The sequence below is a fragment of the Lepisosteus oculatus genome, chromosome 5 (assembly GCF_040954835.1).
Source record: "Lepisosteus oculatus isolate fLepOcu1 chromosome 5, fLepOcu1.hap2, whole genome shotgun sequence".
Lineage (NCBI taxonomy): Eukaryota > Metazoa > Chordata > Actinopteri > Semionotiformes > Lepisosteidae > Lepisosteus > Lepisosteus oculatus.
Genome location: NC_090700.1, coordinates 44,488,754 through 44,511,682, shown reverse-complemented (window position 1 = coordinate 44,511,682; position 22,929 = coordinate 44,488,754). Strand labels below are relative to the sequence as shown.

The window sequence follows — 22,929 nt, the reverse complement described above, 5'->3', positions numbered from 1 at the left end:
ACTGTGGGAGAAACCACACAAACATGGGGATAACATACAAACTCCACACAAGTAACTCCCCAGTAATTGAACCCAGTGCCCAGTGCTGTGAGGCAGTAATTCTAACCATTGTGCCACCTTCCCTGTTTTAATGAAATCTGCAGTATTGATCATAATGTGACGCAATGCACTTGATCATATATTTATATTTTCATTACCAAGTATACAAATTCAAAAACAATATAAAAATCATGTAATATTCCACACTTAGCTAAAAACTAACTTTATTTTTTTTCCCTAAATTAATTTAAACGTTTTTAATCATGTGTAAGCAAAAAGCTCTCGTTTTGGATGAATAGAAATTTAAAAATGGTCCTCAGTGTGCAATAACAAAATATTACAATTTACTGAACAAGGAAAATATTGTTGCATTTACATCTAAAGTAGGATCAATTGGAAACATCCAGCAATCTGTGTGGGTGGATGTAATAACTAGACAGTATTTGAAGCACATATTAAAATCCTTTTTTACAGACATCTGTTGTTTTTTTATTTATTGCATGCAGTAATTGTGAATTCTGATACCTCGTAGAAGGAGTACATTTAGCTTGTATGTAAAACTCCTTTAATCACCAATCATTTGCATAGTAACATACTGTGTTTATTGTATCAGGGTTTTTTCCATGTATCCTTTCTGGAATAGGATGAAGTAATATAGTATGCTTGACAAAATGTTTGGGGGACAAATGGCATTAACAAGTCAGAAATTGCCAGTATGTCCATATGAACCCCCCTCTGCAAAGCATAGGTGGAGTGAGGAATGGATTACCTGTTTTTTTAATTACTGCTGCTTTTTGGATTTTTTTTCCTGGTTCCAGAGCACCTTACATCATCACTATGAGGAAGCAGGGATTTAACAGCATTGGGAAATTTCCAGCCAATCCTTGTGACTCATCAAGAAACCGTCATCTGCTGGCTCTCTGTACCCACTTACTAACAGGTGGGTTAGTTCCCACAGCATCCTTGTGTTAATTAGAGGAATTAATTGGCTGATCCTCTGGGAAGGAAACATTTGCCAACCTTTAACCGGCTTTGCTGTTTGAAGTGGCAATTAAATGAGACTTAGAAAGTATAACTGGGGCTGTAAAAAGTCAAAGAGAGCAAGAGTATGAACTTAACAAACAGAATTCACCGGCTGAAAAAAACATAGTACTTTCATTTTGGAATTCCAACCTCTCAGCTCAATGTCAGATTTTTATGTAGCAGATTTCAGGGGTTTCACTGAAATGCTGATGCTTCTTACAAGTAGGTGTCATGATATGATGGATGAAATCCAGACTTTGAGAAACCCTATGGAGGGCAGACTTTCCTTGCTTCAACCCAATATAATCTGCCAATGGCTGGTGAGTTTAATTTCATTTGGGTTTAAGACTTTCTACTTGCTAAGACAGTTTTTATGGTCTTAATGCTAGGAAGACATTCTCCTTAAAAATACTCTCTGAATGTCTTCTTTTGGAAGGTTATCTGACCTTATGATCAACAACAAATTTGAACAAAAAACACAACATTTCATGATCGTGTTCAAGAGGAGCCTTTAATAAAACACACAGCCATTAACACCTTGGTATGAAAGACTGTATTGAAAGAACCATGGCCATACACTTACAGGACTTTTTCTGCAGAACGTCTTTTGATTGTTCTGGCAAATGTTTGATCTATATATTTGGTATACTCTGATAGTGCTGACACTAGCTAAACAGAGCTAACATCTGGTCAAGAAAGGCTGCAGCAGGCTCTGATAGCCCAGCATTCTTGTGAGTACAGCATCTGTTAATGAATGTAGTGATTCCTGATAGCAACTGTATCTACAGTATAAGATTTAATAACGGACGCTAAAGATAGAGGGATAAATAAAAAATGATATATAAATCTACAAATCTATTTCCTGACTGTGTCGTATCCTGCTACCTATTCCTAATCTCTCCTTGATGTTTCATGTCTAGTTTGCATGCTTTTGTACTTAACTCTGCTTACATTTCTTTTTCAGTGTGCTTGTTCTCTCTTCAGAAAAAAGGACAGCATAAATCCTAAAGCGGGTGGCATGGTGGCATTGCTGCCTGCACATCCTGGGGCCTGGGGTTCAATTCCTGGGGTGCTGCCTGCGTGGAGTTTATATGTTCTCCTCACAAAGTTGGGTTTCCACCGAGTGCTCCAGTTTCCTCCCACAATCCAACGGCATACTGATGGGTGAATTGGCTTCTGGACATAATTGGCCCTCATGTGAGCGTGTCTGCCCTGTGATGGACTGACATCCCTTCCAGGGTATATCCTGCCTTGTACCTGTTGCTTGCAGGTATAGGCTCCAGCTTCTCCACAACCTTGTACTGGATAATGCAGGTTAGGAGATGGATTTGGTTTGTGGGAGAAAACAGGAGCACCTGGTGGAAACTCATGCAAACTCGGAGAGAACACCTCAGGGGTAGAACTGAGCCCATGGCCCCAGCAATGTGAGGCAGCGATGCTAAACACTGCAGCACCGTGCCTCCCTTAATGTTTTCCATGACAAGAAAACACTGCTGCAAATTCTTACTCAAAGATTTTCTCATCTTAAATTAAAATTGTGTTGAATGGAAACCAGATACAAGTCATTGGCACAGATACATAAGATAAAGCCAAGAGTGGCAAAATGATATTCAGGGTACAATTTACAGTAAGGTTCTCTCCAGAAAGAAACAAGCTAAACACTAAAGTGAACATTTTTTTTACAATTACACACAAGGGCTGAGCAGACTTAAAAAGAGTTAACAGCCACATGAAAAAACATCCATCCCTTAAAAAATATATATAGTTCATATAGTACAGGAAGGGTTATAGAAACAGAGCTGGTTAAAGAATTCCCTCATCCAGTAGTTTGTTAATTCCTTCACAAATCTTTTTAAGGTATTGTCTGTATTCTTCAGAGGAGCTGTAAAGTACGGAGAGAAATTCTACATCCGCAAAGTGGTCGAACACGTGATCGATGCGACCATGGGATTTAGCTGTTAAGTGGTGCTCCACCAGCTCGTGCAGAAGGTCCTTGCACTCCAGGAGCAGCTCGGAGAGAAGGTTCCTGTCGAACGTGTACTCCACCTCGTGGAAGCTGACCGCAGTCATGGCTGTCTGGTTCATCTTCTTCTTAAACTTCTCCACCGTTTCCAGCTCCTCTGGGCTGAATTGATTGTTCCTGTAGAGGATGCCAATCTTCAGGGCAATCTTTATCACATCCTTCATGATTTTGTGAGCCTCCTTTTTGTTCTTCGTGTACTCCCGGCTGACTTTGTAGAGCTCGTCCAGGATCTCACTGCTAGTGTCGTCAGTGAGGAGGTTGGCCACGACCATGGTGGCCATTTTGCTTAAGATCTTCTTCTGAGCCTGCAGGGCCAGGCTTTTGGAATTAAAACTCTCTTGGCCTGTAGTAAAAAAAAAAACAAGAAAGTCAAAGATTACCTGGGACACAACATCACATGACATTCAACTCATGGGTTCTGTTGACTCAACACGTTTTTAAAACTTTTCAGAGTCATACAGTGCTTTAAATTATCTGAAGAATGCTGAAGAAAAAAGACTGAATTACTGACTTTGGTCAAAGTAAATTAGGGATCCAAAACCTGAATCTTCTTTGTGTCAATGATCAGCAATGCATTGAAGTAATTAAAATGCAAATCCTACTTGAAAACCCATACATGATTAACCTCAGATGACAATTCAATCTTGAATTCATGGAGTGCAGATCAGAAACATGTGGACTATGTAATAAAGAGGAGGGCTTGAATCTTCTGTTTTTGAACAGTTTTTATCTATTGGCATTGGCATACTGAAGACTTCTGTTCCAAACTGCTGTGTTACAGCCCATACAGCTGCAGCAGTACCATCTGACTTCCCTGCTGGTCATGCAGCACCTGGGAGAGAGTTCATATATATATATAGCCTTTGTAAGGAAACTGAAGATTAAAATATCCCTTTATTTCCATTGTTTTATGAGGCACTAACAACTAGTATACAGTCTTGAGGATTCCTGCATAGCAATTAAACAAAAACAGCTGTTATTTTTTCTTCATGTGATAGTCAAGAGGGAGTTTCTAGTTTTGGAATTGTTGTGCCCTTTTGTAAGGAGTTATAACAGCTGAAACTACAATTAAAGTCCAGTTTAGTCAATAGTAATTCATTTTGGGAGTCTTTGTTTATTTTTGTACTTTGTTTTTTCTCTGTTACATTCTAATAGAGTGCTTCACATCTGTGATTCTAGCAGCACTGAGAAGCAGAGTCATTGGTCACTAAACATCTGGAGAGTCTCACTTTGTCATTTGGCAGTAATACCTCTGCTCTGTCATTGAGAGTCAACATATATGTGCAGAACAGCAAGGTATATCAGTAGTATGTGTGGCATAAAATACATTAATATTATGTCCTAAATCTGTGTAATGCTGGGGTTGGGAGAGAATTTTGACAGGATACCTTTATCATTTTCAAAAGCTTTTTCACCTGTGAAATGCCAAAGTCATTCTACATTACATTTTCTGGCGGGGAGGAAATTGCAGGCGATGCTTCATTTGACAGTCTTTGGTGTCGTAACAATGTAGAATACTGAGCTCTGGCCTAAAGCACATAAAATTAATCACTTTCCTTTTGGTGGCAGTGGGTCCTTATTGTTACGCTGAGGCTGTTCTCTTTGCAAAGTCTGTAAATTAGGTAATGCGGGTTACCTTTATGAATAGACACTTTTTGTCTATTCATAAAGGAGAATACTTTTTGCAAATGTAGTAAAGAAATGATTTAAAGGGAGAAAAACTGTTTCTCCCAGAAATAACAGCAGGCTTCCTGTTCGGCGGTGTTCCGATCAGTGTTGTAGGAGGAGTGGGTGCAATAATGGCTTTTTTTTAGATGCCACCCAGCTGCAAATTGCTTACAAAACCAGACCAATTAAATTGAAAGCTGCTAAAAGAGAGCAGTTTTTGGTCTGCAATAGAAAGAAGGTCTTTTCTCTCTAAAAAGATTAAATTGAAAGTCTGTGTCTATTTTACATTAACAGTTTTCATACTGCTGTTACCTTGAAAGGGTTTTGTTTAACTTATTGTTCAAAGTTTAAGCCCTAAAAGTTTAAAAAGTCTGTATCATTAAAGTTTTGTTATTGGACATGTACTGTAATATTCATTTAGTATATGAAACATTTTTACAGCATGTAGGAATTGGACTAAATAAACCTGTCATGTTTAGCTGTGTTTATAAAAATAGAACTTTTCTGAACATTGATGCTCAGCCAATGTTCAGTTTCACTGAAATATTATAGTTTAAGTTGAAAATGTCTGCATTTCAGTTCTCCTGGCAACAGTGTGGGGCATGCTGCCAAGGAGACGTACTATAGTTATTTCAGATTTCTTTCTTTTTTTGTTTTTTAGAATATCTCAGGCAAATAATGTTCTAGCATTGATTACAGGTGAAATCTGGATCTGCTACACTTTATTTTAAACAACGGAACTTGCAAATATACCTCTGCCCATCTGATGACTGCTGACTAAGGTGTAACCTGGTTGTGTGTGAGCTTATATTTAAAGCTGTACACCTCCCTGCCCGGGTTGCACATGAGTGTGTATGCAAAGCAGTGTTTGCTTTTGTAGCACCCTGGTATACCATGACCTTTCTGAGGCACATACTGTACACACAGGTGAGAATGCAGGCTGTCGGCTCAGATGGCTGAGGTGGAGATATGGAATTCTTCCCAGTTCTTTTTTAACCTAATATGACAGCCTGCTGACTGGGTGCATTCAGTAGCCCCTCAGTAGTGAAATACTTTTGGTTTCCTTTTCCTGACAGTGAGGAATTTGCAGAATTTTTCAAAGGAGACAAATCCCAGCCTGTGTTTAGTCTCTTGGCTTCAGCCTTGTCTCACCACTCCATATGTAACCTTGAGCCGGGTGCTCATTATTAGTGCTGCTCAAGTGTGTTTAAACATCCCCTTTATAAAACGATGTATTTCTACAGGTTTTAAAGAATAAAGCCTGTATGTCTAAGCTGTTGCTCAAATATGTCTGTGCATCAGAATGTTATTTTAAGACTTCAGCTCTGATAAGCATCATTTAAGGATAAGCCATCTGACAAAGGAAATTCTGGAAATTTGGCATTTTTTAGGTTTTGGTGTTATTTTATAGGTTTCGTAAAGAAAACTCCTTAAGAAAAAACAACCAATGAATCATTGTAATTGTAAAATGTGTGTTGAGTAAAAGTAATTTCCTTCTTGAAACTTTATATACTGTGGCTTTTGTGGGACATGAGTTCTGAACGGCAACCTGGTAGCAACATAATAGGGAGTCTTTCTGAATCACTTATTAAACAGATGTACGCATTAATTACTAGAAGATGTTTACAATTTCCTTTCCCTTCTCCTCTGTGGTCAATGAAACTGTGATGTCTTAAAGAATTGCTCTAAAATATGGTACATGTCTAAACATCTGTGAAACAGATTTTCATGCTTGTTATTTACAGCCCTGGTATGGGAAAATATAACTACCGCAGAAGTTTTTATTTTAAAAGATGTGAATGTTGGTGGATACTCTTAATAAATGTGTTCTTTTAACAAGGGGCAGGTCCTAGTCTTGAGATCTGACATAAGCATCTGTGAGGTTGGCCTTCCAACACAAGAAGAATGAACAATTCATTGTTGAAGTAGCCACTCTTAGGGTGTGACTTCAAAGCTGGTAATTTTATTTTTAAAACTGATTTAAAAAAACACAATGTGCTGGATAGAACTTGCTGATTGCAAGGATATCTTTAAAAAATTTTAGGCTTGAATTGATTCGTTGATTTTATCCTTTTAATGAATGGCTCAATTCGTACATTTGAGTGGGGATGTGGTGGTGATACAATTCATATGTAACAAGAAAACAAATAGGGACTGTTTATGATATTTAAACAAACATAAGTACTAAGATGCTTTTTGATTCTTCATTTAAAGTGTAAAAGATGGTTCTCTTTTAACATGCAACACTACCTGAAGAAGGGGACAACGTTTTGGCTTCAGCTTTTCACTCTGAATTAGATGGAAATTGGTCACAAGATGGAAATGAGTATAAGGAAGTAACATCTGTAGTAACTACTCTAAGTGTTGGAGATTTGTTTTTCAATGAGCTTACAGTAGTTTTATAGTTTATTTGTATGTGTTAAATGGCTAGAACACAAGAACTGCATGGTATATACTGGTAATACTGAAATCTAGACCAGTATTGACTGTGGTCACAATCCAGGGTTTGAAATGAATTTTATCAATACTGATATGTTTTTTTTTTTTGCTTCAGAAGAAAAATGTATATACAGTATGCTTAAAGATGAAGAAGTAACAGAAACTCTTCACGTAATTCTCCTTGCCAGTTATGCTATAGTACAGCTCTATTGCCTGTATGTAGTATAAATGGAAAGCAGGTATCAGATGAAGGGTTGATGTGCTCTTTCCATGGCTTGTTTTTATGACAGTCCTTTTTGAAAGTCTTCAATGCTTTTATGGCTAGAACATGAACCAAATTGTTATGTGATTAGTTAATTTCAAAATCAGTTCATCTCTTTTAATTGTTTTTGAAGGTGCATATATTACCATGGTATTTTATCATATTTATATTAAATGACCAAAATAACAGTGGTACTTCTTTATGGGTTCGCTTTTCAAAGATAACAGTATTCTTTGCACCAGTACAAGCCCTTCTTTACCTTAAACAACTACTTAAGCATTGGACCTACATGTTGTCTCAGAAGAAGTTGCCAATAATAAAAAAGGATAAATAAAAAGCTAGAATGCTTAAGGTCCTAACAAGGAAAAAATGAATTTCCTTTTCCTTGGTTGGACCTAAACCTTAACCTTTTTAAATGGTAATTTTCTGTTGTTACGTTACTGCACTACTGAGCATGTGATGTGCATGTGTTTTAAATTATTTCTGTCCACATGCCTTTCACTGTGTACAGCACTAATCTGTACATCCATGAAGCCATAAATGACAAAGAATGTTCCTCATTATTTTAAAATCTGATCCAGTGTCTTTGGGCAACACAACGTGTTCGTTAATACATGTATCACTGCCAGAAGAGGGTTGCTTGTTTTTGTGACACTCGTGCATTGTGCCAGCAGCCTGCTGTTTACATGTAGTTCTGTTGTGTGTGTGACTGTTGGCTTCCACGTACTCAGAAGGTATTAAGAAGTCTGAAAGCTGCCCTGCTATGCACAAATTTATTTTGGAGCCAGCCTTTAGTATTTAATGACTTTGTCATGTTTTGGATGGAAACCATAGATTGCTCAAAATTGCCACAGCTCCTATCCATCAGCACTGAAATTTTCCACTGTTCATGGCATCAACATACTTTTATTCCATTTGACTTCCTGCAAAACGTGAGTGCTTTATAAAAAGGCAGTACTTTCTAAATAGCTGGAGAGATACAGTAGCAACCGAGCAACATTATTATAAATAACACAGCAGACACACATTCCAAAGATCAAATGCAATTTCCTTAATACTTAATTTGACATACTGCTCATTTGAAAAGTCATTGACATGATACTGGTTATGTTTAATGCAGATTTTAAATAAATGAGAAAAGTGTTTCAGCAGAATATCTCTTCCAAAATATTTATACTACAGTATTTTTACACATGTATGGAAACCTACAAGAAACAACTTGGTCAATTGTTTAACTGTTGTTTTTATAGCCATATTTGACTTCTCTTATCACAAAGTATATATTTTAGAGTTAAACTCTGCATTATTCCTGATGGTAAAAAACTGTTTCACTGAAAATTAAAGCTGAAAAAATAAAGAATATTTTTGACTTCTCAAATGATATTTTGAAACATCTCTTTGTGTAATCCCATGTAAAGAGATTGTGTGACTTTTTAAATTAACACTTTAACAAAAGGTTCTCTCCGTGAATTTTTAAAAAGTCAGAAAGTGTGAGACGTGAGTTTTTTAATCCAAGGTGATATGACAATATTTTTTTCCTGGGGTCTTAATAAACTCACTAGCAACCTGTTTAATCCTGATATTTTATCTTGCTGCTGCATATCTGTCTTTAATTACCTTTTTTCTTGTTCTGAAAGAGCACAATATAAATGTGAGCCCTGAGCAGGTCAGGGTAAGGCTAAACCTACCCACCCTCTTTTAAGACTTAAGGATAATAAAGGTTGCAAAAGAAAGGAGTCAGTTCAGTTCATCTAACATGTTGGTTTGCTAGTTACTAATTGATCTGAGGAGCTCATGCAGCCATTCCCTGACAGATGCCATGGCACCAGCTTCAAAAATGTGGGTGGACTGCTTGTTCAAAACTGCCGCAACCCTGTGCATAAAAGTGCCGCCTATTCTTATTTTTAAAAGAGAAATACAATTGCTTCCCCTGGTTTCGCACATCACTTACAATGTACTTCATTGGGTTAATTTGCTAGTGCATTTGAAGAATTAAAAAAATGTATTTGAATTAGGCTTCATAGTCTTCTCTGCTTGAGGCTGAGATTTGTTCTTTTTAGCCTGTCATTGAAGGGCATTCCTTGAAGGCTGATTGTCTCTTTTTCGGACTGATTCCATATACAGTAGCAGCAATAATATTTTGTAAATATGGTGGCCAGCATTTTACACAGTATGCTAAATGAGTCCTTACCATGGTGTTGTACAATTTCAGTATGACAGCTTGATTTATATTCTACATTTTTAACTACAGGGGCGGCATTGAGGCACAGTGGCTATCATTGCTGCCCCACAGTGTTGGGTCCCTGTGCTCAATTCCAGTCCCGGGGTGCTGTCTGCGTGGAGTTTGAATGTTCTCTTTGTTTTCATGTGGGTTTTCTCCATGTGCTCCAGTTTCCTCCCACAGTCCAAAAACATACTGGTACGTCAATTGGCTTCTGAGAAATTTGAGCCTGGTGGGAGTGTATCCTGCCTGTTGCTCACTGGGTTAGGCTCCGGCTCCCCCACAACCCTGATCTGGATGAAGTGGTTAAAAAATTGATGGATGGATTTTTACTGTATGTCACAATGTTCTGTTTGCCATTTCAATTGCTTCCTGAAAAAATATGATTACATAAACAAGTAAGTCTTTGAAGATCCTGCAGTATTTCCTTTCTTTACTACTGTATATAACTACAGCTACTATAGAATAGTGTATGGAAATTGATTATATTAGGAGTGTTTTCTTTGGTTCAGCCTATAGAAAAGATGTCCTTGTTTTGACAGTTTCAGTGACACACATTATATCATGTCAGTACACCCATCTGCCCATTGGTCGTTTGTATGGTAATCTGCCCACTCTCTCCTGGAACAAAGAGCTCGCACACACCTAAAAGCCAGCCCCCAGGGAATGTCTTTAAACAAAATATTAGTCATAGATGCAAAATGCAGACCAAAGTTTTGCCCACTCACATCTGGACAGCAAACTCCCTTTAACAACGTGTTTCACGAAAGCAAGCAAAGAAAGCAAACCATGTTTTAAATAACTTAGTTGTCTAAAATGTCTATTGACGTGTTCCCATCTGTCAGTCCTCAGAAGACTTAATTGAATCTGAAGTTGTGCTCCCAGGCAATGTAATATTAATACAATGCATTCTCATTTTTCTCCCCCTGAAGCAGTTAGCTAAACTTGTGCCACATCTCACCAAAACTGTGAAGAAAAAGCTTGCTTGTGCTCCATTCTGAGCCCTTTGAATGACAGCAATGCGTTTGCATGCTGTTAACTAACTGTGGCAGTTAAAATGAGATATCTACAACACTGGGGCAAGTGTACCATAAGTGACTGTAAACAAAAATGAATGACATTTGCTGTCAGTTCAGTCTCTCCACAATAAACTGAGATGAGATGAATGTGAAAGATATCTGGCCCTGAAATTTGACACCTCACACTTGTTCTTAGTGTCAGCAAATCCATCTGACACTGTGACAGGGTCTGGCAAACAGTGAATGACGTCACTGAGTATCCTGAGTGTCAGTATTACCAAGCCTCAATTTTCTTCTCACTGTAAAGGAGAACGTTGTGTCTCTTGAAGTGAACACTACTTATTTTTACTATCTTGGGTGGTTAGGAATTAATATTAAGTAGCTTAAAAAACATAGTTTTTTCCATAGTTGTTGTCCTCATGCTTTCTAGTACGGAAGAGGTAAAACAGCAGAGGACATTGTAAAAATGAGTCTAAATGGGGATGTGCATATATAAATTTTTCATAAGATCAACATGGATTGTAAGATTATTTAGATTTTTAATGTGGCTATGGGAAGCAACATTAAAATATGATTTTTAAGGTGACCTATGATTTAATACTATTTGTGTTACTACTTGTGATTCTTATTAAGAAATAACTATGGTATTCCCTTTATTTGTGAAATGTTGATGATGCAACTCTTACACATCAGACATGATAGAAAATGAACAAGGTGCGTGGAACACGGCCAGTTAAAAGAAGCTTAGCTAAGCTTCTGGAGTGTAAAAGCAATTCTGTTTTTGGGATCTCTTCCCAATAACCAGCACATTTATCCATCAGCACTTCGTTCTCTTACATATACAGCACTTTGCTTTATTAAATGCCATTGAACAAATATTATTTTGATTTAGCTTGCAACTTCATCCCTTAACAGTGCTCTTATTGATATGAAAAAGACATACAGAAGGCCTCAATTACAGTACATTAAAACTTGACAGCAGCTTTTCTATACTCAGAAGGCTTCTTGCATATGGATTCTCAATTTGCAATTGGTTTCTGGGTCAGAACTGTGTTTTGATCCTGGACTGGTTTTGATTATTAAGCTTAGTATTGGACAGCCACTGTCTGATTGTGCAGTGTCATCGTCTGTGATCAATTACCCGTTGAAGGAAATGCAGACAGAAAAGACATGTATTTTGTATAGTTCTTTTGACTATTTTGTTAACTTGGAAATGTTCTATGTCTGTGATGAGATTATGAACTGTGGTGGACAGGTTATTATCTTGTTTTTGGAGCTTTGTGTTTAAAAATACTGCCTTGTCCTGAAAAAGAGTTTTCCAGACCAACATTTTTCCATATATATTAAAGTAATCATTGCAGGCAGCAGGCAGACTTTTTTTAATAGAGCCCTGAATGATGTTTTCTGCCATCAGTGGAAAATGTACAGTATAATGTGGCTGATTTTTTACATTGGCAGGCATACTGCGCACTATACTGCACCTAGACCAGTGCCAGTCAGACCAGTGCCCGGAACAAGCTGGGGTTTTATTCTAAAAAAAATGTGGTTGCTTTGAACAGATTCCTTTTTATCTCCACATTAATAAAACTTTGATGAATACACACATTAAAAAGCAACAGATGCTCCTGGTTCAAATATTATTTATAAACCTTTATGGTTCAAGTGAATAATTTCTTGTATTTTAGTGCATCTCAGTTTAAAACCGTATGTATAACCATCTACAGTGTATGCTCTTCCTGTTGAAGTAGTAATTTTAGAAGTAAAACTGAGACCATAATTCTTTTTTTAGATGGAGCCATGTGTCTTTTCTTGCACGTTTGATAGTCAGATAAGTTTTCAATGTTACATTACTCTTCCCACATTAGGTTATACCTGCTAGATTGTCTGGTTATGGATGCAAATGGACATTCTATTTTTATCTCCTATAGATATATCCTGAAGGCTTTGTCATCATTTAACTTGCAAAATACAAGAAAGCCTAATTTTTATATCCGAGTAGCAGCTGGTCATTTCTTGGGAGACAAACGTTGCACTGAACAGTGCGTGCTCCCTGCAGGCTCATCAACAGCTCAGGGTACAAATGCTTGTTTTTGAAATGTTTGTGTTGTGGAGGGAGCTGACTTCTGGACTCACTGGTATATCCATAATTACTTCGGTAGGTAAGATATATTATCAGTTTCTGCATGGGAGAATAGAGAGAACATTATGAACGTCAATATTATTCATTGTCTTTAAAAAAAAGCAGACACAGATGCCAGGATCCATTTTCTGGGTGGTTCAGGTTGCTAGGTGCTGCTGAGATACTTTGTGATGATTTTTCTGCTATGGCTGTGCATACTTTAATAAAAACAGGAGCAAAGCTCAGCTAGCTTCTTAACAATTTGAACACACAGAATTAAATATTGACACTATACACATGACCTTTCACACATGTGGCCAACGTGTTTTGAATACCCTTGTTGATTTTCAATATAGGAATGCAAGGAGACAGTAGTTTAGGTTCTTGCGTCATTGTCAGCAGGTTCTGGTCTAGTATATAATCATTGCATTGACAACAGCGCAGTCCAAGCTCAATCTTTCACACTTCTGGTGCTGTTAAATAGACGTCTGGGAGTTAAGTTAAGTTGCAATCTCACATTCTGCTCTCTTATGTATAAATGATTGCCTGCTGTCCACAACACTGAGCTCTAGCCCTTCCACCCCAGCTCTAGCTTTGCAGCTTCCTGCCTGGTTAATTCCACAGAGATGAGAGGGGTTGTGACAGCTCTGACCTTACAGTCAGGGCTCATATTTTCTCAGTGAAGCAAGTTAACACCAAACACTAAAGTATTAAGTACGCTATCCCTTAAGATTCATTGGCTCCTTTTGTTATAATTATAATGTGATAGAACTACTTAATCACAGAAATGTTCAGCATGTAAATTGTTTATCTGAGTGCCTAGTTTTCAGAAACTCACAAAATTAAACAAAAAAATTGTTTTGGCTCCTTGTAGCTAGCCAGGATTCCCAGAATGAACGTTCCTGATTTTATGTTATTTTCAAAGGCATTAGTTCCAATGCCAAATGCCAAGTAAAATTGCCACACAAGGGCTCTTATACTTGATCGAATGGGAGACCCTGTGCCATCTTTTCACATCTCTCATACCCAGTGCTGGACAGAAGAATAGGTGCACACTGCGCCTTCTGAAACACTAAATTGTTTCCTGTCTGGTAACCCACATGGAAAGCAAGTGTTATATTGACTGCTGGCATATTCCAGTATGTAGCTCCTACAATGTTTATAACCTTTTATGCCCTCCAGTACATGAGTATTACAAAAGCGTAGTAATTATGTTTTACATATCTGAGACCATTAGCAGAACATTATACTTTGGGATATTCAAAAGCTGTTTATCTTATGTTTCTTTCATTTAGAAATATGCAGAATATACAGTATACTTATAGGAAACTCTTTCTAAGTGGTGATTGAACTTAGTTACCTTACGTTTTCAAAGGTATTTACTAGTGTGCAAATGCAAAAGGATCTCAGTCTGGTCAAGTGATTTTTTGCCCCTGATCTAATTTAATTCAACGAATAGGTTGTCATTGGAAGAGGAGTGAATTCTTTTGTAAGGTCCGATATAAATGCGTGCTTTATCATTTAAGAAACCCCCTAGAAAGGATTATAAAAACAGTTTATTTTTTTCACTGTGCTTCAAATTAAACATCTGCAGGGAAAGCGTAGGGATGTTTGTATTGTCATGATTTGTCAGGCAACTTTAATGTGCCATTGCATTTAATCTTCTCAAACACTGACAAGAAAAGGTAAAGGTGTTTTGAGCTGCTCTGTCTTTATTAGCAATGTTCTTGCTGAAGGTGAGACCATGTTAACAAAGGGTGAAAGCTCCATCACGCTTCCATGTGAAAGATGTATCTTATTTCCTCAAGATGACAACATTTTAACTACATCAATGCAAAGCCTCATTAAATCTTGAAACCATATATGCTTTTTATGTACAACTGACAACACTTAGATTTTATAAATAAATTATGAATAACACGAATACTAACTTAATTGAAAGTGGTCGATCTTTCAGAGGCCACAGATTTAAAGCAAAAAGAAAATATGATGAACTGAGCTCTTTGTTATAAATGTCATCACAAAACCCTTATGTAACCTCGGTATCTCAGGGTCAAAGCTACTAGCTTTAATTAAATGGCTTATTTTTCACACTGAAAATGGTTAAAAAAAAACATAAAATGAATTCAAAAAAGCCATTAGGTTTGCAGTAGGAAGAGTCTGTCACCACAAAATGTTTAACAATATTATAAAGTAATTTTAAAAATGGGAGCAATTTAGTGTAATTGTATTTTAAAATGTTTAAAAACATTTTTGGTTAGTTCTTTCAGAACTGTTTTATTATTTCACAAGGTTTTCATATAGAATATGCATAAATACATTTTAAAATTGCACACTGCTTTTCTGCTTTTCACATTTCACTGTTTAGTTTCGTCTTCCTTTCTTCTGTGAGTACAGCTCCTATTCTAAGTGAGAGTCCTAATATTCCAGCCAGGGAGTCTTTGAATAACATCATCAAAATGCTAACAGAACCGGATGATGTACTATACTGGTTTTTAGCAACCCTATTCCCTGTAGGACCTCAGTGACAGTCACCCAACACTGTTGGAGCTCATAACAAGTTTACTATATCTATCATCTTTTATGATTCTCCTATTGTTTCATGAAATATCTGCCTTTCCAGTTTTTTTACTTTGTATTATATATTTGCCTCTGTTGCAATATTCTTTTCTGCCTTCTTCTTGTCATCTCTGATGTCTCTTTGAAGAGCTGTGCCTGTAGCTCAGTATACTCTTGATGTATCTCTGAACGGCGAGCTCTTTTATGCAGCCTATAGAATGTTCTCTCCCTTCTGACATTTTCCCACTGTTGCCATTTAAACATTTAGGCCATATATTTTCTTGAAATAGGGCTTCATTGCTTGTATTTGTTTTGAGCCTTTAACATTACGTTTCAAAATAAGATCACCATCCATTTTCTATTGATTCTGTATCCATCTAGAACTAGCCTGTTGTGAGTACCCTGACTCCCAGTTCCCTAGTTTAAATATTGTTCAAGTACTCTACACATACTGTACACTTCCCCTGAACATCAGTACTGGGGTGCAAATGCAAACCGTCCACCTTGTAGAGGTTCCATTTGTTCCAGAATAACCCCAATGAACAAGAACCTAATCCATCTTCTTTGCACCAGTCTTTTAGCCATGTGCTAAATCTTCATTTTTCCTATTGCTTCCCTGGTCACAGACAAAACAAAAGGAGACTTATAATGTATTTAAAAACTATGTGAAGGATTACCAATACAATGTGCACTATGTGCAGTGAGTTTCACATGTAAAATACAAGAAAAAACATGAGGTTTATATAAAACCCTGCTACAGCATGAGAAATTTGTGACTTTAATGGCAGCAAGAAATGAGTTCCAGGAGCAAAGATGATTTACATTTTTCTATAATTAAAAATGAAAAATCACAAAACTAAACAGATTAACAATGACCCACAAACGTTATGAACGATGAATGAATCAGATGCAGTCCATACAGTATGTAATTATATGAGCACAGGCAGGGCAGCTAACCAGCTCAAGGTTTTGCATATGAATGTTCTTGTTTTTCAGTGATGAACATTTTAAATGCAAGAAAACTCAGATGCACATGGTATGGTAACAATTTGGGAGTTTTCTTTTTTTTCTAAACATGATGACACTGAACCAAACTGAACACACTTTGAAGATTGATCACTAGCATGTTATTTAACCTTGGGATTAGCGTGTTTTTTTGTCACTTTGAAAGGGTTGACTTCCCAGTGAATCATGTTAGTGCCCTTTTGATTGTGGTTTTAGTGCACACAACCTACAAGTGAATACAGCCTGCAGTGATTTGTACACGTGTCAAAAGGTTTCTGTGCTCTGGAAAATGGAGACCGCATTAGAAATATTATACTTCAGTGCATACATTCAATCTAATATAATTCTTACTTTGTGGTTTGAAAATTCATAGGAATGAAATCATTTCTGTGTCAGGTTTTCTGGGAAATACAGCTACTACATTTTATGATTAATGTCATCTTATATTGTGAAGACTGAAGTTAAAATTTACCACAAGTTGTTTTATACACATATTTCAGTAAAATAATGTATTTTTATTTTTATTTTATGTGTAACCGTATCATGAATATTACAAATTAAATATGATTTATGAATATAAATCAATTTTTAAGAGCTGTGAGCAGATGGACTGTTTCTGACCATTACATTCACATATCTCCACTTTCTTCCTTAAATAAAATGTCTTTTATAGTGAGTGTGAGATTTCAGAGATTATGAAATAGATCTGTCAGTGCAGTGTGCAATCAGTGTCAAATATAATGAAACGGAGTCCTTGAAAAAATCTACAAGCCTGGAGCCCTCTGTAATATAATTCTATTTGCATTGTTCTCATATATGATAGGGATGAAATTCCTTTTGTTCTTAGGAACAGTGTTGGGGGAAGATATTTTTAAAAAGTACTGCATTACAGTTATAGGTGACTTGTGTAAATGATTATCTTTTCATGAGGAATGACGGCAGCCGAAAGCTTGGGAGAAATTAGAATCATTTATTGAGATGTGGAGATTTGGCGTAACCCGCTTGGCTGAGGGCCAACCTCCTGGCTGTTGGACGGGGAGGATAGGACCCCCCAAAAGAACCAAGCGGGACCCCCAGTCACCAGTGCAGAAAAACAAAAACCAATTGATTATTAAGCCGAGGAGAGAAAGTGCCTGCTTGAGGGGTACCGGGGTTAGTTTTGGTGTATGCATGATAAGCCTCGGAGGACCAACGGCCGAGTTGCTTGATGAGATACTCGGGTATGCCTTGGCGAGCGGCAGAGTGCCCGGAGAATTGTTCAGGGGGGTATCCGGCGGTTAGAAGGATGTCGTAGAGGTGAGAGAGGAACCAGTTGCGGGTCACGATACAGCCCTTCTCGTTTACGAACAGAGGGTCAGTAGGCAAAGCTCCGGCAGAGGTGCGAAGATGTGCGTAATGGGATAGAGGCTCGTATGGGCTAACGAAGGAACAGAGTTTGAAATAATAGATGAGAGTGCCGGACCCGAGTTGGTTGGTTTTGCTTTTCTCGAGATAGAAGGTCAGTGTATCGGAAGATAAGATGGAGATGTCGGATAAGCAGGGTTGAGAAGAAGGATCAAAGGATGTGGAAGCAGCAGTAATTTCAGAGCATCTTAGGAAGCCGAAGAAGGCTAACAAGAATAAAGATTCAAGAGTGCGGTCGACCCAGGGTGAGTGGTAACCAGACCTGAGAACGTAGATGCGGGATTTGAGGATGTCCGAAGCAAGTGGTGTGCGTTGGTTCGGAAGTGGTTTTTCAAGCCGCTGAAAGCCTTTAAGCAGGAGACTAATTTGAGGGTGGATAAGGGAGGGACAGGTCGTGCCGAAAAGGAGTTTATGGAAGAAGCGGATGCCACACAGGTATACTTTGGTGGTGGATGCTCATACCTTGAGTGAGTTTCTACAATAGCAAACGAAGGATGATACGGTGAGAATATCGAAAGAAGGGAATTTTATGTTTGTGGAGAGGTGGAAGGATTGGAAGCCCTACCAGACAGTCCAGTAAGAGTTGGGAGTTCGAGGGGCAATCCCTAAGAGGATAGTTTGCTGGGCCAGCTGGACGTAGTGATGGAAAGGATGATTCAGAGGAACGTGAGTTCCGAATAGGGAGGTATTGTGCATGGGTTCGGTCTTGCATCTGGTGCCAAGTTCCTGAATTTCTGAAATTGAAAGCGAGAGAGAGAGTCAGCTATCTCATTAAGGTGACCTGGAATGTGAGCAGCTACGAGGATGAATTGATGTGTGAGAGAAATCCATTTAAGGTGGCGGAGAAATTTCATGATAGATCGGGATGAAGACCTTCCTTTGTTGATTATATGGACTACTGCATAGTTGTCCGAATGGATAAGGACGGATTTTTGTTTCCATTTGTGGCCCCAAAGAGAAGCTGCAACGACAATTGGAAATATTTCGAACAAGGCCGATGACTGGTCGGCGAGAGGGATCGAAGAGAATTCAGGAGGCCAAGGGGCTGCAAACCACTGGCCTTTGTAATAGCCTCTGAAACCGACTGAGGGGGCTGCGTCTGTGAAAAGTTGGATATCCTCGGCGTTGGAGAGGAGAGGAGAAGAGAGATATGCCATTCCAGTTGCCCAAGAAAAGCTGCCAGAGCCTGAGCTTGGATTTGCAGTCGGCTGAAAGGCTTACTTGGTGGTAAGAACACGGACACGGAAGAGGCGAGGTCGAGAAGGTAGGAGATGAATGACGGTTCTTGAGGAATGATACGCATGGCGTAATTGAGGTGACCGAGCAGAGAGAGAAGTTCCCTCTTTGTGCAAGATTTGGTGGAAGAATAGGTAGAGATATACGTCTGGATCCTGTCGATCTTGTCGCGAGGCAGGGAGGCGGAGAAATTGATGGAATTGAGGGTGATCCCGGGGAATTGGATTATATGAGAGGGACCGGTTGTTTTGTCATTGGCGAGAGGTACCCCTAGTTTCCCGAAAACGGAAGTAAGTGTGGAAGAGGCTCTTGCGGGTGAGGCATGAGGAAAATCTATGGTAAGGAAATCGTCGAGAAAGGGAAGCATATAGTTATTCAAGAGGATCCAGCAGAGAGCTTCGGCTAAGGTATTGAACATTACTACTCCTGCATCCGAAAGTAAGGCGGACTGCGAAGAAGAACTTGTTCAGCCAATTAACTCCAAAGAGGTGCCAGAAGTCTGGGTCGGAAGGCATAACTTTAAAGGCACTGGAGATGTTGGCCTTAGCGAGCCAGTCGCCCGGACCTGCGATTTTGATGAGAGAAATGGCATGGTCGATTGTGGCATAGTGGAGGGAGAAGTCTGAACTGGGAATAAGGCTATTGACACTTAGCACGTGGGAGTTATGGGGGGCTGACAAGTCGATTATAAGGCGTTTTTTACTGGAATACTTACGGACCACTATACAGATGAGATTGATGCGGTATGCGAGGAATGGAGGAGAGTCAAGTGGGCTGATCATGAAACTGTTCTCGACTTTGAACCGTGGAGACCACAGCAGGGGCCGAAAGAAAAGAAACCGGGGCCAAAGGCACCAAGCTGGCGGAGCTTGAGCTGTGTTGGACGTCGGAGGTAGAGACAGATGAGAGTGCAGAAATTAAATTAAACAGAGAAGGGGGTTGGGGAGAGGCGTGAGCCTGGGGCCTTAGACTCGGCAGCAAGGAGTTTAGGGAAGGAGGCGGGGTAGAAGAGGCTAGGTGTGGTTGTTCAGCAGAGGAATGGATGGGTTGGGGAAGAGACACAGACACAGATATATCAGGTCAAGACAAGACAGAAGACGCGACAGGCAGAGGCGCGGACGGCCTCGGGGTCCTCACGTTGGGATGAGTGGCGGCGGCGCGGGTGATGTCATCAGAGGGCGCCGGGGGAAGCTGTGTAGCTGATGTTTCCTTTGTGTAGACTGCGGTTAAGTACAGGGAAAACAGAGCTTTTTTGGAAGCGTTTCTTTTAAAACGGACTCGCATGTTTTCGAAGTATCCTCTGGAGGCTTGCTACGGTCCAGTTGGAAATCGCGAGAGATGATCCAGGAGAAGGGGGAGCCGATGTGCGTGAAGCATGGCGGCTGGGACATCCTCGAGAGAAGTGGGGGTTATTTGGAGACTTTGCCGTGGAGGGACGGGAAGGCTGGGTTTGTGATGAGAGAGGGACTACGACAGCAGAAAGAAGTCTTCAGCGAGGAGTTGAATCTTGTGAGGACTGGCTGGGAGATGAGTAGCGCTGATGTGGCACGGCGGGTGAAGGAGGCAATGAGACGGAGGTGAGGGGAGCGGGGGGAAGACTGGACTGGACGAGAGGGGTAGGAGAGTCTCCTGTGCTGCAGAAAAAGTCTTCATCGGAGCAGCGAATTTGCAGATCCATGAGAACGGAGCATGGATTCGAGTTAGGCGAAAACGAACCAGGAATAGGAGAGGGTGACGTGTGATATATATGGAGACCGGTTGCTTACGTCAGGATTAGTGAGATTTGCAGCAGCTGTGTCGAATGAGCTCGGCTGCTTTCATTCCTCCCGAACTTTCATTAAAAACTCCATTAAAATAAACAAGCTGAGTGGAAGTAACTTTTAAAGATAATCTTTTACTGCGATACTTGTTGAGTGTGTATTATAACTATGTAATACATTACTTATTAAAATCAATTTCCCTCAAATTGCTATTTACAAGTGCAATCCTTTGGACCAGTAACATGTTACTGCATCAAATTATTTTTTTACAAGCACTGCTTATGTGTTGATGATGTATCTTTCACAGCCCAAGTACGGTTTTCCCAAGTGGCAGGAACCTTTAATATTTTCCTCTCCTCCATTACATAATGTCACCTAATTCTCTTTGAAAGAGCCTTTTCCATTTGGCTGAGGGTGGAGAAGACACACCATAACTGAACAGTGGAGGTTGTTCTGGCATCACACACAATCCACACTTTTGTTTTTTTCCTCTGGTCCAGATGTAAGGCTTCCTTTTTTTAAAACTTCAGAACACGGTACAATGATTCAGACCTCTTCTTGTTTTTTTTTCCTTCCTTTGAGCATTTCCCTGTGTTCACGTGAAAGTCACAGACAGAAAACAGACCCATGGGGAATAAAATAGCCAAACAGCTTTGTTGGGGTGTGCATCAATCACTTCTATCTGTCCAAGAATACCCTGAGAGACTAGCTTCCCAAATTAGGTCGCCATCTGATGAGCACAGCAGGTCTCTTTGGATACTCATAAAGATCTCTAAAATAAAAACCCTTCTGTTCACAATCAGAAAAAAAATGGTACATCCTACACAAACTGTACTTATATTGCAACTTTGCTTGTTTTCCCAGAAGTAAAAGAAATTTAACCCTTTAAGTGAAGATCCTGGCTTTAACTTGTCTGCTGTGTAACATTAAATTGTTCTGATTGTATCTGTTGAACCAAGGTGTTTTTATTAAATCTCTAGGTGTTTTTTTGTAAAGTAGCCTTTTCTGAGCATCTTTAAATAAAGGAAAGGTAATTTTAATAAATGAACTGAGCCCTTGCTTTGAAAAGAAAATAGAGCATTTCATTAGAAGTTACAGTACATTTTCTCTTTAGAATCTTAATTCAGACCATGAATTTAAACGCAGCATAATGTGATGATGTGTTTGTACCAAAAAGATTTGAGCTGACTCTGAGGTAAATGGTCCAATGCTATGCCCTGGGGCATTCAATAGAGCAAAACTCCTGTCTTTCAAAGATCATTAGCTGACATGCTGGTAGCACTGCTCTGAAAATGGCAGGAGAGTAGTCATGAGAAATTAAAGGGCTCTGACCTTTCTGTCCTCAAGTCTTCACTTGCCCTGTCTGCCCTTCTGAGAAGTGTGAACACGGAAGCAAACCTGTTTAAATACCAAACCAAAAGAAAACAGCCCATATGCTCAGCTCCTATTGGGGATACATTTCTATTAGAGGATAGAAATAACTGACTGTTTGGTATTAACTCTTTCTTAAAGTGAAGGGAAAAAAGCTTTTTTTCTCCCAAGACAGCAAGAGTGATTTTCTCTTATATTCAACATGTATCACTGATTAACGAGGAGAATATGCATTCTGTGTAGCATGCCTAACCCTACTGCCACACTCCCTCTGCTGGGGGAGATGGAAGGGAGGATTTCTTAAGTAAAAAAAAATATTTTTCCTGTACTTTCCTACTACCTTCAGGGGGGTTAATATCAAATGATATTTTGATAGCAAATGATAGCAAAATTGTGCTCTTTTTTTGTCCACTGTCACAAAAATGGAATTCTGTCATGTTTTCAGGATGGCTGTAGCGCTCCTGCGATTAGTGGGGTTGACCTGCGTATCCCCATTCAATTCCTCAGAGAAATGTAAAATTGTATTGCAGGCTGTGCCACCAACTACAAAATGACACGAACTAAAATAAACAACAAAATGTCACTTTATCCTCCCTATGCACACAACCTTTAGAGGCAGAAACAGAATCCCTCAAAACAGAGATTACCGGATTCAATGCCTTTCCATGCATCTGTCTTGGCAGGGCCCATCTGCTGGCTTCACTTTTTCCGACTAAGATGTTGCTGTTTACCCATAACCGCAGTGTGAGACGCCAGCCTGCCTGTGCGTGACTCTCAGTTC

The 22,929-nt window shown here is 39.1% G+C and overlaps 1 protein-coding gene across 1 annotated transcript in view; it reads right to left on the bottom strand.

Annotated features, from left to right (window-relative positions):
• Positions 1-1,554: 1,554 nt before the first annotated feature.
• Positions 1,555-22,929, bottom strand: part of tnfaip8l3 (tumor necrosis factor, alpha-induced protein 8-like 3) — a 31,065-nt gene continuing 9,690 nt past the window's right edge. Inside the window, exon 2 of the mRNA XM_015343031.2 lies at positions 1,555-3,428. Coding sequence (XP_015198517.1) covers positions 2,866-3,428 — 563 coding nt within the window. The 3' untranslated portion in view covers positions 1,555-2,865. The remainder of the gene's footprint in view (positions 3,429-22,929) is intronic.